The sequence below is a fragment of the Chelon labrosus genome (assembly GCF_963514085.1).
Source record: "Chelon labrosus genome assembly, chromosome: 20".
In the NCBI taxonomy this organism is placed as follows: Eukaryota; Metazoa; Chordata; class Actinopteri; order Mugiliformes; family Mugilidae; genus Chelon; species Chelon labrosus.
This window is the reverse complement of record NC_140353.1, coordinates 6,873,640-6,888,269: the sequence shown is the minus strand read 5'-3', so window position 1 is coordinate 6,888,269 and position 14,630 is coordinate 6,873,640. Positions and strand designations below refer to the sequence as shown.

At 47.3% G+C, this 14,630-nt stretch overlaps 1 protein-coding gene across 1 annotated transcript in view; it reads left to right on the top strand.

The window, feature by feature from the left end:
* LOC311505587 (glutamate receptor ionotropic, NMDA 3B-like) overlaps positions 1 to 14,630 on the top strand; it is a gene marked incomplete at its 5' end in the record, with an annotated part of 69,074 nt that overhangs the window by 27,394 nt on the left and 27,050 nt on the right. Inside the window, one exon of the mRNA XM_084569227.1 lies at positions 9,799 to 10,502. Coding sequence (XP_084425353.1) covers positions 9,799 to 10,502 — 704 coding nt within the window. The remainder of the gene's footprint in view (positions 1 to 9,798; positions 10,503 to 14,630) is intronic.

Below are 14,630 nucleotides of genomic sequence, written 5' to 3'. Positions count from 1 at the left end.
TTCTGGTGAGAACAGGCCGCTGTTTGTCATACTTATTACCCCAGATTCAGATTTGAGCCTAATAGCCTTTTTGTTCGCTTCTGTCTCCGTCACTGTTGCTCACATATCCCCCCGCCTCGTCTAATTAGCCCCTTTACGCCCGCTCCTGCACTTGAAATCGTTCGCCGTCCTCTGTGCATATTCATCTCCTCAGACTCTCTCCCCCCTCTGCCTCTCCGTCTCTCCGTCATCTGTCTCTTATAGAGATGGATGAAAGGGGATATCGGGGAGTCTGGGTGGAGAGCTCAGCTGATAGGCTGAATCAAGGCAGGTCATTTACTCACCGCGAGCCCATCCATCCTGGAAGCCAAACACACACGCGCGCACACACACACATCCTTGACTCACCGCACACTCTAGCGCAAACACACTGCCCCTAAATGACTTCCATCTCTCTAGGTGTGTTATTTCACTCCTGGGAAGTCCGGGTTTCTGTATTCAACACGACTGGAGCAAAAGGGACCTTTTCTATCCGGAATTAGTTTGTTCACACATCTTGAGCATACACGCTCGACAAACCAAACACACCCCCACCAAAAAATAATAATAATTCGCTCGCACCCTAACACTAAAAAATAGCACACACACGCACCTTGCGCTCAAAGCTCCAGACATCTCATTACTGGCATGGTGTGCTTTTACCGCTGGGGCGCTGTGAATAAATGTGTACCCCCTGAAGTTTTTGCAGTGTGCAGCTCTCTCCCCCAAGGGCTGACTGCTAATGACATCACGCCACTCCGCATCTGTACTCGGGGAACCGTCGGTAGCATTCTCCCGGTAACGAAATAATATTGCCGTCTCATCGGTCCAGCCGCCCGCCGGTTAAATTACAAACAAGAAAGAGGCAATTTTCTACCTCGCTCCAGCGCCGGAACACCTAAAACGGCTTAGTCTACCCCCAACGTGATGGCGTGATTACTCCAAATGCTTGACGCCACCTCCAGCAGGTTAGCAAGTCGTCGAGAGAGGGAGATAAGAACTGGGCGGGAAGTGACCGGGTGCGGCGATCCGGAAAATCGTCGTGATGGAAAACCGGTGGCGGGTGTTTTCCGAACGGAGTCGGGCGCGCACGTCCTTCCCCCGTCACCTGTCTTAGTTATTGACAGATGTGCGTCGTAATCAGAATACGGCGTGTACTGCGCTACTGTAGGGCGGATGGATGAGTCGGGGGAGAAAATGCGATTACAGTGGCAATCATAACTCAGATTAGCCTTCCTCTGTACCTCTCTCCGCCGCTCAGCACGGGAATCAATCACCATCACATTCACTACGCCGCCTCATATCACACACGGGGCCGCTCCAAAAGGACAAATATTATTCTCTCCAGCAGAGAAAACAACATTGTCTATAGAGCAAGGACAACAATCGCTCTCTTTAATAAATAACGGCAGCTATTATGATCATAAATAGTGAGGGGGGCCAGAGGCTGTTTGTAAGGGGGAGGATGATACATGAATCCATTCAGCATATTTCTGCTGTGGGCTTGTATCTTTGCAACTGAGGGGATCAAAGGAGCTCCTGACAAAAGAGGCGCAGATGCGGCGTGCTGAGATGACAGCCTTCACCAATGCTAGCAGTGCACTCAGCACTAACGTCGGCTGACTAGAGACCTGACTAACCAGTCCAGAACAGCACATTCAGTCCCCCTGCCGTTTCCGCTATCTGATTATTATTGATGACATCAGGACATTCGCCGGCCCCGCGGAGGCTCATTAAATCAGAAGTCAACTAATAATGAAAGGGAACAATCTGCGCCGGATTACTTCGCCGGCCCCGACGCCACACACTAGCAGGGAAGCGTTAGCGCGCTTTGATATGCACTTTGCGTTTTAGCTATTCCCTCTGGATTGTCATTCGATTAAACTGTGGAGTCGTGTTGCAAAAAACTTCTTCATGGGTAATGTATAAAGCCCAAAGCACTTGGCTGGTTTGAGTATGTGATCAGCCTCCGAGGGGTTTGTGTCTCATAATATGTGTGTTAGCTTCTCTGTGTGTGTGTGTGCGGGAGCAATATTCCTCTGGTCCGCTCAGTTGTGCAGAAGCTTGAAGTGAGCTTTAGAGGGGAAAATGCTGATGTGCTGTGCTCCTTGATCATTTGAATTAATTTGAAGCCATGCTGAGAACAATATTCTATCAAATGGTTTTGTAAATCACAACCATTTTCACACAGACGTACATATAGAACATAAATACCCTCGCCGCTCATACGCAAATACCATACCTGCAGTTTTTTTTTTTACTCGTACACAAACACATTCAACTCGATACGCTTGATTTGATGTACAAAGCGGGTGAATCCCATTTTCTTTCAGCCTTCCCTCCCATTTGGAATGACTCCCATAAACTCGGAGCCCCGAGGAAAAGAGAAGACATGGCCTGTCGAGACTTTTATGACTTTTCCAGCAATCGTTTGGGACTACAATGGTATTTTTTATGATGTTTTCTGTGTAGCCCTCACTCCCTCGCAATCCGCCACGCCACCAATGAAACTAACAAGACCCTTATGTTTAATGGACTCGACACACTCGCTCCTCCAGCGGCTACGAGCCGCCTGAGCGGCGCAAAAACCATTTCCCTCTAATCAAACCTAATTCAAAGTGCGCTTTGTGCGTTGCACCCGCCGTTTCATCGGGTTCCCCAGAGCGCCGCAATCTCATGCTTACATTTCCGCGCGATACCGCCGTATTGGAGATTCTGTGCGCGGAATTGGATCGAGTCAAGGTATTTGCATATGTAACTCAGCGGTGGCAATCGGAGAGACATGGCGCCATCTCCATCAGCTGTTAACCGTGAAACAAGATTTAGCCCTCCTTTCAGTCCGTGGCCAGTCCTGTGGTGGAGCCTAATAGTGTGTATCTTACTGCTTATCACTCTGTTTCTCTGAGCCAACAGACTGTTATGCTTAGATAACCATAGTCGTTTGCCGCGTTAAGTGGCTGATTGCTTCACGGTTTGCGTGCGTGTGGCATGCTTTCATGCATGTGTGAGCACGTAAGTGTAATTTAGAGTGTGCATTGCAGTTGTGTGTGTGTATACTTACATGACTATCTTTTTGAGGGCCAGTTTGAGTTTTATACCATCGGACTATAGATATTTTAGCCAGTTCTAGCTTTCTCACACCACTTCAAAGGGCTTCTTAAAGGTTAAGACTTGCTTTTAAAATTAGATTTAGGTAAGGGCTGGCATTGGGCGCGTTGTTGCGATGGCTAATAGGCGGTTTATGCTTCTGCGTTAGTTGACGTAGAGGCTACGCCGACAACTCAGACACCTACGCGGAGCCTTATGCTAATAGGTAACTATGCGCCGAGGCATCGCAGAGCACAAGAGCTTTGATTGGTCCGCTTGGTGGTAGTAGTAGTAGTAGTAGTGCTTCTGCTTTAGTATTTCCAGCTGCTTCTCCATCTCTGCAATTTTCGAATTGGTTGTTTTGGATCAATAAAGAATTGGGAAAGTTGAGATGGTTTGGAGATACAAACATATGTATGACTAGTGTTCGGCGAAACTCGGCCAAAATTTTGACAAAAGTTTCAGTCTCCATTGTTGAAAGTGAAGCAGGAAGTGGAAACAAAAAAGAACCCAACCGGCAAAAAAGACACACGGCCGACTCGCGTTGTTACAGCATGAGCTACAGTGCTCGCTACAGCGCTAGGCTACGTGCGCTCGCTATGGCGCTAGGCTAAGGCGCTAGGCTACGGCGCTAGGCTACGGCGCTAGGCTACGTGCGTAGGCTGCGTATGTAGGCTATGTGCGTAGGCTACGTACGTAGGTTACGGCGTCTAGTTCCCACAGAGGCATGACCTCCATTTGAGGTTACAGTAAAGTGTTAGGGAATGCATTATGTAATGAATATCCTCACAAACATACAAAAGTATGTGTGTCTGTGTGTGCATTCCGGCTAGTGCTTCAGTTGCAGACTATGTGTGCAACGCCGCCGGCTTCTTTTCCGAAACCAGGCTTTGCTCCATTCCCTGGCAGCATGGCTGATTGAGATTAAAGTCACCCATATTACACTTACCGCCAGGAGACGTAAGGAAATTAGGAGAAAATTAAACAATGCTATTTGCATACAATTACACAACAGCACAGTAAACATCCCAGTTAGCCACCGTCTGGTCAACAGAGGAGCGCTGCTCGTTAACTGTGCAAACAGCCCTGACTCTCATGGATGGTGTTTGGACTGTGAGGAAAAATATGTCTGAGGGAAAATGCGCGCGCTCTACATACAACAGTTGCAACAGCTGTTTCTTTATTCATTATGCATGAGCTTACGCAAGTGCAAGATCTTCCTTCGCGGCTCCTGTTTCACTCACGAGATCTGCGCTTCAGGTTGAAACGGATTGCTCGGGGTTGGTTTCGGTTTATTTAACGTGCGTATGAAATCGCGCGTCTGCTGACATTTTAGCCTGACATTCGGGTTACGCCGCTCTTGGTTCTCATCTCAGGTGTTTGAAATATAAGGCTTGCACCCCCGGTGAGAAAATCTCTCTGCGTCTTCCTCAAAACACAAGCACCCTCCCGTCACTGTCTCTCCTGTTCCTTTCCGTTGCACACACATTTGGATGCAAACCGTCGCCTTTTAGCCTCCTCTCACAAACGCGGATATTAAACCACATATCAACTTCTCTTTCATCTCAAACATATATTCATATCTGCACGCCGGTTTCTCTCTGACTCTCTTCCTATCGCGCCTCACCTACAGCCAGCTCACCTGGTGACAATGCCGGTGAAATATTAATGTGTTCAGTGGGGTGTTGTTGTTTGGAGCGCTGCCCTCACCGTGAGCTTTGTCCCTGGACAGAGGGAAGAGCTAAGCAGCCATTCAGAGGCTCAGGCAGAGGTCCATGCAGCTGGATGAAACGGCGAAGACAACTCCAAGCAGGCCCTCGCTTGATCCACCGGTGCTTCGCTCAATGCAAATGATTCATGACTGCAATGTTAAGCCCAGCTGGGGCTACAGTGTGCTTTCGCAGAGAGTCAAGCTGCAGCGAGTTAAAGAGATCCCTTGCCTGAAGCTGTGGAGAAAGGACAAGAGGAGATGGCTGTTTTTTTTAGACCTTCAACTCACATCTTAGGCCTCTTTTGCCTCCCTCGGCCACCAGACACATGCTCCCATGTCCTGCCTCCTTGCCTTTTCCTCCAACTTAATAAGCTTTGAAACTGCATATGCTGCTGTTTCTTCCGTGCCCCTTTTTTTGTGTTCAGGGAAATCTTTTTTTTTTTCTTTTTGGCACAGGAAAGGTTGCAACCGAATGCACATCTTCCAAGCGCTGTTGCTTTTCTTATCGAGGCCTAAATAAGGAATGAGCTTAGTAACTGGGAGCTGCTCCCTCCTGTTCTGATTCAACGCACTCCTGCTGGCTTGCTCTCCCCCACATTGCCCAAACATCCCTCTGGGTTCATGCCCAAGCGTTCACACCTCACTGTGTTTGTACTGTATCTGTGTGTTCTTGCACGAGCGCTCGTACGTGTGTGTGTGTGCTTGTCTGTGCCTGCTGCATGTGTGCCTGACTGCTGTCTGCGTGAGGAGGGAGTGTGGTGCATGCATTTGCTCGCATGCAGTTTGTTTGAAGATCTGAAAATCACAGGGCCACACCGAGGCAAAGGTTCAGTTCAAGGCTCCTAATTTGCAGATGTGTGCGCGGGGCTATGGATTTTGTATTTTATACTGGAATAACGCTGACACTCCTTTTAGCGGTGCTTATCTTGCATCCTCGCTTCTGAGCCTTTCTAACCTCAAGCTCGGGGATTGAGCTTTTACCTGAGAATAGAAAAAAAAAGATAAGGGCATCCACACAAACATTCACACACAAATGCACACACCGGAGGTCCTTACAGGTCAAAAATGCCCAGCTGCAAGCGAATCCGGTACATTTCTATCCAGGCCTGAAAAAGATCTGTGCGCTTTACAAAAGGATCTGGATTGACCTGAGTAGTAGATGTGGGACTCCACAAGATAAAGCCTGTTTGTCTATTGCTGGTCCCTGCAGGCCAAAGCAAATCCCCCCCAAAAACCTCATAGACAGACCTTTGTGTTTTAGTAGAACCTGCCAATAGTCTGCAAACTTTCCAGTTCCAGACAGTTCAGCCACCTTTTATCTTGTCTAGACAGTGACATCATAGCAGATATACCGCCTGCATTCCTCTTTAGATCAACTCGGGCTCCCTCAGGTCAGCTAGAAAAAAATGACATTTTAAATTCAAATGTCCAATAACTGCAACTGTAAAGTTGGCCCCGGACCAAGGCGAAAGCACAGGATGACAAAAACATGCGCAAACTCGAGCAGACAGCCCGGGTGCATTTGAAGATCCGCTGTAAGCGTTCCACACACCAGTATGCATACATACATTAAATCCGGTGTGTCAAAGGGATAAACACCGATGTAGCCAGCTTGCTCCTAAGATGCCGGATTAAGCTGGAGCGGTGACTGGCAGGGAATTCATTGTTCTGCACACGCTGCCATGCTTCAATATGCTGTATGTAGGGTGGCGTCATTGTTTGATTGAAGACGTTTTCAGGCTGTTTTTTCTGAGAATGACTGGCTCCTTACTAGAATTAAAAAAGAAGATAGCGTTCGTGTGCGTTTAAAAGAAAAGAGTAATGACTAATGACAGGCTGACTGGCAGTAAGCTGTCAGGGGCTTACCATTAGCTGGCATTGGCGGCTAGCTCAGTGAGCCATTGTATTTTACAATTTAAGGGTAAAGAGGAAGATTTGGAATATGCACAGTGGACTTAACCTGTTCATAGTATTATAGCAGGAAGATCTGCTGACAATGCAGCACCTTACCGGATTGCAAAAGTTGAACTAAGCGTTGAAACATTATGCTAGCGCCATTAGCGCTGGCATTGGTGTGGCCTCAGTGTACTATTTCTGTAGACAAACAGCCCAGGCTCTGTTTCAGTCCATCAACAGCTAAACGCAATCAACTTTCTGTCAACTCTTTGCATCAACACTTAACGTGAGGTTAAAGGAAACCGTAGCCTATTCGTTCCAGTGGTTTTATAGCTTTGGAAGCCCTAACTGCCCCCTTGACTTTGCCACTCTGGCCATTTCAGTAACTTTTCCGAAATAACTTTCACACCCTCTTCGCACCGAGATTGGCCAGCTGTGCAGAGGCGAGAAAGGGCCATTTCTTTCCCATCTATCACGAGCGGCCCAGCGCGACCCGAGGCGTGGCTCGAACCTGTCTGGAAATTTGCACCATTATCGCCAGAAGATAACAGGTCTCCATCTGCCCTTTGATGGCCGCCGTTTTTTCCCTCCGCCGTCTAGTGCGGCCTACAGAACGGCTGTAAACGCGGTCGGACAGCCTGTCTCGTGAGCTAATTAGGGTCGAGCGCAACCTGATCGTAATGCTAAACGCGGCCAGTTGGTCTCTTGGTTGAAACAACACCCGCAAGGCCGAGAGGTGTAGGTTTGAGACTGGCCAGAAACTTGTGCTGTTGAGTCCTAGTTTGTGTTGTAATAGCACAGCAGAAAAATATTTATTCTAGTGTTGTACATTTCTAATATATCCCTGAAATTAATTGAATGCAAATGCAATGGCTGCAGTTGTAATAAGCAGTATCAGGGTCCAATTTGGTGCTTGTCCTGTGTGATCGCCTAGGGAACTTTTTAAGAGGTCCTGCAGAAATAATTCCTAATTTTATAGGCTGGAATTCATGTCCTCACAAAAAAACAACAAAAAAAAAAACGGCCCCTATCACCTCATCTCTCTTCAGAATCACATCACGACTCCCACACCGGCCTCCTCGTTTTTTTACTCTAATTTGTTTTCTCTCCAAGCAGCAGCAGCAGCGGCGGCGGCAGCAGCAGCAGCAACTTCAAATACAACTTCTATAATGCTTCGGTTAGCTCTTATTATTATTATTCTCACATCCTCGCTCTTGAAGTAATTCCACTGGTGTGCTCGCTGCTCTCGCTGCTAGCTGATCTGGATAAGAGCGCCGGCTAAACGCCTCGAATGTAATTGAAATAAGCAAAAGAATCTCTCCAAATGTCAGGCAAGCCAGGCATAATTGCGCGGGAGAAATAATGAAATAATGCCCGCCGCTAAACAGCTGACGCAACTCCGCCGCGTCCCGCAGGTGAACATTATTGCAAATAATTTGACATTGATGTATTCAGTAAGAAACCCCGTCTGGTTTTCCAGCAATATTGACTATTCACACACTCGGTCTGTTCTTTTAGAGTCGTCATAATATCTGTTTTTCTTTTTCTTCTTGTAACTTTTGCCAGTTTGATATCCACATTAGTCAATTTCGCAACACAGCCCTGTGTTTAGTCATGCATTAATATTTAGGAGATGAGTGGCTTAGATGGATCGTCAGAGGACTTTAGAGCAGATATAGATTTACATACTAATTCCTGCGGCTGCCTGCAGCGGCTCCGCGTTGATCTCCTATCGTCGCATTTTGTGTTCCCCTTTGACAAAATATGCATGATGCCGCTTTCGCTCCTGACAAGCGACATGCTGAATAACGCTCGCACCTACGGTAGGCGCCACCTCCCCGTGCCTGTTCCTCTGCCACATCACCAGCGAGCCTTTTAACCAGCAACCGCCCCGATCTCCCTGGCCCGCCCGCTGAGTTCAAACGGAAAGACCTCACTATCCTCACTTGTCCTTTCTCTCTCTCTCTCACACACACACACACACACACACACAGTCCTCTCCAGGAGGATAAATACATACGCAGCATTAATTCATCCATGTCTCTGCAGACTTCAAATATTTTTTTTCCTTCTCCCTCCCTGGGACTCGAGGACTTTCCAGAAGAGGGTTGCTCTGTTTACTTTGTACTCCCGGGTGGGATATTTCCATTTGAATGAATGTGTCTGAGTGTGAGCTGCAGTTGCGGTCTATGCGATATCTCATCTTCAGCATCTGTGCATTCTGCGAGCATCTAGGCATGCATGTACAGATGTAATCAAGTACCTCAAGCGCAGGTTTTGGCCTCCCTCTCTCTTTCTCTGTCTTTTTGCATAATTATAAAGATCCTGAAAATGTGCATGCATTTGTGCCAGAGGGCGTTTATGTGCTGAAATTGCAATGCATAACATCGGTTGAGGTTCAATAAGGTAGAGATATTCAAAGCAAACCTTAAGTCATGTTAAGCTCAACTTTTGTCTCTCTATATAAAAGCCCCCCCCCAACCTTGCCCGGAGCGCTGATAGGATGAAAAATGGATAGAAACCCCAAAGGAAGGAAGGGGGAAGGTCCATCTGTGAGCTGCATTCAAGGACAACAGTGTTATCCATTTTGGAACAGTATGAAACAAGCCAGTGTTTTCAGTGGGGTTTGGAAAAAGCGGGCTTTCTGGATGAACTGTGGATGCTACTGTTGTGTTGCCAAGCAAACTGTGATGCTGCAGATTAGATGCGAATCATTGACTCCTTGTTTGTATCCACGCGGCTCTTCTCTGTCAGAGTGAGAGATAATGAACAAATGTGACTGATTGTTTCTGATCTGTGTTGTGCTAAATTACTACAGGAATTGTTTCGCAGCACTCGGCTGCTCATAAAAGCCACTGCGTTTAATGTGATTTTATGTTAGTCAGCCCCGAGGTGTCGGGGTATGGTGATATATATTAATCTCTGTTTTGATCTTGTTTTTTCTTTTCTCTCCTCCCTTTCTCTTCCCTTCGCTCCTCTGTCCTTCTATTTTTGTGTTCCCTCCATCTCCCGTTTTTTTTTTTTACTTTGATCTGTCTTTTGTTCTTTCTGCTCTTCAACCACCTCCTTCCTGTCCTCTCCGACAGAACCGATTTCACCTGCAGATGTCAGCCCGTGTGCCCCCATCAACCCTTGGCAGCTTGCTGCTAGCAGTCCTGCAGGGAGGCGAAGGGGACAGGGAGAGAGGAAGCCGAGGGGAAGGCAGCTGGGGAGGAGCAGCTGTAATCTGCCCCGGGTGGGACGAAGGCGGTGACGGGTTGCTGTCGCACCTGCAGAGGCACAGTGGCTCTATTTGGCATTTGTGGGACATCATCAATCTGACCCGCATCACAGGAGGTAGGGAAGGTAGGAGGGGGGAGGCCAGCGAGGAGAGAAGAGAGGATCAGATGGAGGAGGAGGCTTTGAAGATCATCTCGACCCGCTTCCTGCGCTCCCCCTCTCCCATCTCCTCTGTTCTCCTCCTGGGATCTGACCCCGAGTGTCTCTCTTCCGTCCTGCGGGCTGCTCAGCGGCTCGCTCCGGCGCTGCCGGCGCTGCAGTGGATCATGGGATACCCCTTATCTCCGGATTCGCTGCACACTCTAGGAGGTCCCCTTGGACTGTTAGCCTACGGGGAGGTCGGTCGCAAGCCAATAAGCTTCTACATACGGGACGCTTTGCAGTTGATTGGCCGGGCGGTCTCTGCGGCGACTATGGTGAGGCCTGACCTGGCACTGGTTCAGAACATGGTGAACTGCTATGACAAGCCAAATCAGCTTGAACTGCCGTCGTCCGGACAATATATTGCCAGGTATGCACACATACACGCAGACATAAGATATAAATAAACTACTTAAAGGGTCAGTGACCTTAAAAACACCAATTTTACCTGATTTTCTTCTATAATCATATCTCGCCATGAAGTTGCATGAAGTATTTGTCATTCTTTCTGTTGTGACGTACCCCCCTACATCATTTTTCCGAATATCTCGCTGTCAAAACTTACACAGGGACCTGTACTTTGCAGAAAGTCCTTCTTAAATATGTGTTTTTTTCTGTCGATTTCAATGCACTGGGGACCGAGCAGCAGTAGCCTGCAGCTGGTAGAGATCTGGCCAAGAAAACTTTTGTTACTGCAAGATAAAGAAACTTCCTCTAAAAGTGAAATATATTGCTTCAGATGATGTAGGACGATCGGTTTGTCCTTTCAGGCGCAGGTCTTAAATACTTTTTTATAACCTTTGACGCCACAAGTCCCAACTCATGCGACTCTTTTAAAAATGGCTCCCGGACGCCTAAAACGCTGACACGTTTAAATCGCCCAAATGATATACGGGAGACAAATGCAATTAAACTCATCTGGCAACGGCACTAAGTGTCTGTAAGCTCGTTAGCTTTCTGAGTGACACGTTGACATATTTTGGGAGGAGCTGCTGGCTCCAGTTGTGCCACTGTGCGCTCTGGTTGCTGCCCTTGTCTGTCCTCTGCACCGCTGGGGGTGGCAACTTCTGAATGGGGCTGTCACGCTGGAAGATGGGGGAGGAGGTCTTTATGGCATACAGATTCACAGACTGACACCAGAGGGTTTTTTTTTTTATGTGTGTGAGTGTTTCTCTTTACTGTTGCCGCTGCTTAAATCCCTGCAGCTTTAAAAGAAAAAAAGAAAAAGGCATCCGACAGCTTTCACCGGTCTGTCAAGGTGTGGTCTATGATAATAAATACATACACAGAAAAAACAGATATTGAAATGCATATAAACCCCTTCGTTTGGACGCAGGGAGAAGTCACTCACATGCTTTAGCAACCCTCTTATGCCATGTGTGGCTGAGACTGTGCGATGCACTAAAGCCCAGTGCTATAAACTCACTCCAGTATTTTCACTCTGCCAGTTGACATGGATATTCTTCAAACGGTACAATGGATAAAACGGCATGTATCCACCTTCTGTAGTCATGTGGTACGGGGTACAGGAAGGATTTGTGGCAGGAGCTTGGCCCACAGCAAATATTGAACACACATTGAGCCTGCCAGCTGAGAGTGATCATCAACAACACCCACGTAATCACAAGCTGGATCCTCACAGCGCGCTTTCCTTCTGCAGATAGGCCGAACACTTGCGATGCCAGAGCCGGCGGACGTGGAGGGCCAGGGGGCTTGAACAAGCGGAATGGGAATCACAGTACGAGCCAGTATTATTGGCAGTTCTTTTTAAGGGTTTAGAATAAATTTGTTAGGTTTAAAATTGCTCATGCACCGACCAGCCACAACATTAAAACCGCGGATAGGAGAAGTAAATAACATTGACCATCTTGTGACAAAACAATGTTCTGCTGGGAACCGTTTGGACCTTTCATTCATGTGGATGTCACTTAGTTACACCCATCTAGACCAGACCAGGCACCCCCACCCCATAGTAATGACACTCCTTGATGGCAGAAGCCACCCCAGCAGACAAAAACTAAAATAAAGTATCTGTGGGATGATCCACAGAGGTCCCTCCCCTCAAAGGCCCTCCAATTAACAACATTCTGTTGCCAGACACCACAGGACACCCTGTGTCATCTCCATTCATCTCCATTCTCTGATGAGTCAGAACTGTTTTGGAGGCACAAGGGAGACCTACACAATATTAGGAAGGTGGTCATAATGTTATGCCTGATCGATGTATATAGCCACACTAGCAACTTGGATGTCAATTTTAAACCTTAAACCAAACTGTTTTGCAAAACTATTGTCATGAAATTTGCATCATCAGATCAAAAATATAATTTGTTCGATACATCCCAAGCAACCCTCAAATGCACCGCGTCTTAGGATTTGTCCGGTAAATATGAAGGCAAGCTATACTTGGTAAACATCTGCCTTTTGATATTGTCGTGATGATATTAAATGCTAATTTCCAGCCCCACCGTACAGCTTTGCAGAGCCGTGAGAATGGCTGTGGGCTCTTATGTAAAGTACAAAGTAAACAAAAAGTAATCTTTTTAAACTGACTCAAACTTCGCCAGAACACCAGGGAAACATCACATCCCTTCTGTGGAGGGGCCAATTAGGACACAGGCTACTATCAGAATAGTCTACTTATAATGGGGACCTCCACAATATAGTGTCAGTGACCTTTGTTCCTGGCCTGGGAGGGACTGATAAAGGGGTCACTCTATCGCGCCGTTCCAACCCGTGCAGTTAGACTCCTTGCTCTCCTGTGGACTCGGCGATTCTTATCTTCTCGCCGCAACAGCCAGACATGCCACTGCTCTGGAGAGCCCTAACAAAGCTGAAGGAAGTGAGAGACTTCCACGTTGAAAAGGCAATTAACAGCTCAATGCCCGAAGGGATTGAGCGAGGAAGGCAGGAAGAGAGAAAGAGAGAGAGGGGATGTCTGGAGATATAAGAGTGCGAGGGAGGTATGAGGAAGGATGAGAGGGAGAAAAAACAATATGACTGTTTCAGATTCAAAGCAGTGGTGGCGACGAGAATAAAGCCAAAGTAAAGATATGAACAGCTAGCCACTTTTGAAGTTGTTCTTCCGAATGTCCAGAATGAAAAAAAAATGAAATAAATAAAATAAATCCCCTGGTGCTGATTCCCAAAAATACATTAGAGAGAAGGAAGAACGTGGTCAAAGGCAAACGGATAGATGAAAGACGGAGGATGTAGGAAACCGCTAAAGGCAAATAGGAATAAAGTCAAAGAAAAGGAAGGGGAAACTTGTATGGAAAGGGGCGTGGGGGTGGGGTGAGGAGGAGGAGGAGAGAAAGGGAGAAGGGAAACAGATAGGGTTTATCGGAGTGGGATCTGCCAGTCAGTGCCATCTCACTCGACACAGCTGCCACGCTGATACCATCTCGCCCGAAAGAGATTAAAACCATTGAAACAAGCGCGCCTCGTATCATCCCCCGACACGCGGGAATAAAGACGGGAGGGAGTAAACTTTCCTCCAAACTAAAGGAGATGCAGCGATAAGAGACCGAAGGCGCACGCCCGCGACTTCCTCATAGAGTCATCATTTACCGGCCACTCTGCTGACATTTACTCTGAACGCGCAAACTGGGGCCAGGTGTTAGCGAGAGGAAGCCATCACTCTCTCTCTCTCTGCCACTTATCAACCTGCCTCGACGTCCACAGTCATTCTTTAAATTCAGCTCCTGGCCTGACGCAACACAACAAACCTGCACGACTCATAAGTAAAAGCTGTACTTTCCGCACCCTTTCTCTTACCGGCGTATTATTTAACACCCCTATTGCACGTTCTTATATCTGGGCATGAGTCCAAACATGTCAGAAACCATATGAAAGGGAGGGGCTTTGCACTTTTCTGCTCAGGTAAGAGATGTAAGTCTTTTTCTTTTTTTTTCTTTTTTGGCCAGGCCTAGCCATTACAGTATGAGTCTGGAGTGGGTTGGCTTGATGAATCTGCTGTCTGTTGGATATGATGATTCAGCCGTGCCATTACCATGAGTGATTTCAGCTCAAGGCAAGGCTAGCACATTCACTTTATGGTCACGGAGACAGAGGGAGCCGCTGATGAGGAAACATAAGTTAATGTGGAATGGGACGGGGATGGCTTACAAAGCGGAGCCGTTCTTAATCTGGTTCTTTAAAATAATGGTGTTGCTGAAAGTGAGTCGCCGTGCGAGGACGCGGGGCTGTATGAACAAAATGTGCAAGCAGAATGCAAAAAAAAATAAAAAAAATAAATGTTGTATAGATTAACACGTCGCATCGTTCTCTGCGTGGTGCAGGCGGGCCTAGCACAGGCTAGGCTTGGAGGAGAGGTTAATGACCCACATGATCAATTTAGTCTTTCCATTATCCTTTGCATATCTCTTACTTAATGGAGAAAGTTCTCCAGCGGCCATTATAATCTCAGCACATCAATTCATACATATAACGTGGAAATGAGAGTGGGAGCAAAAGAAAGAGGAGAGGGCGAGAAAAG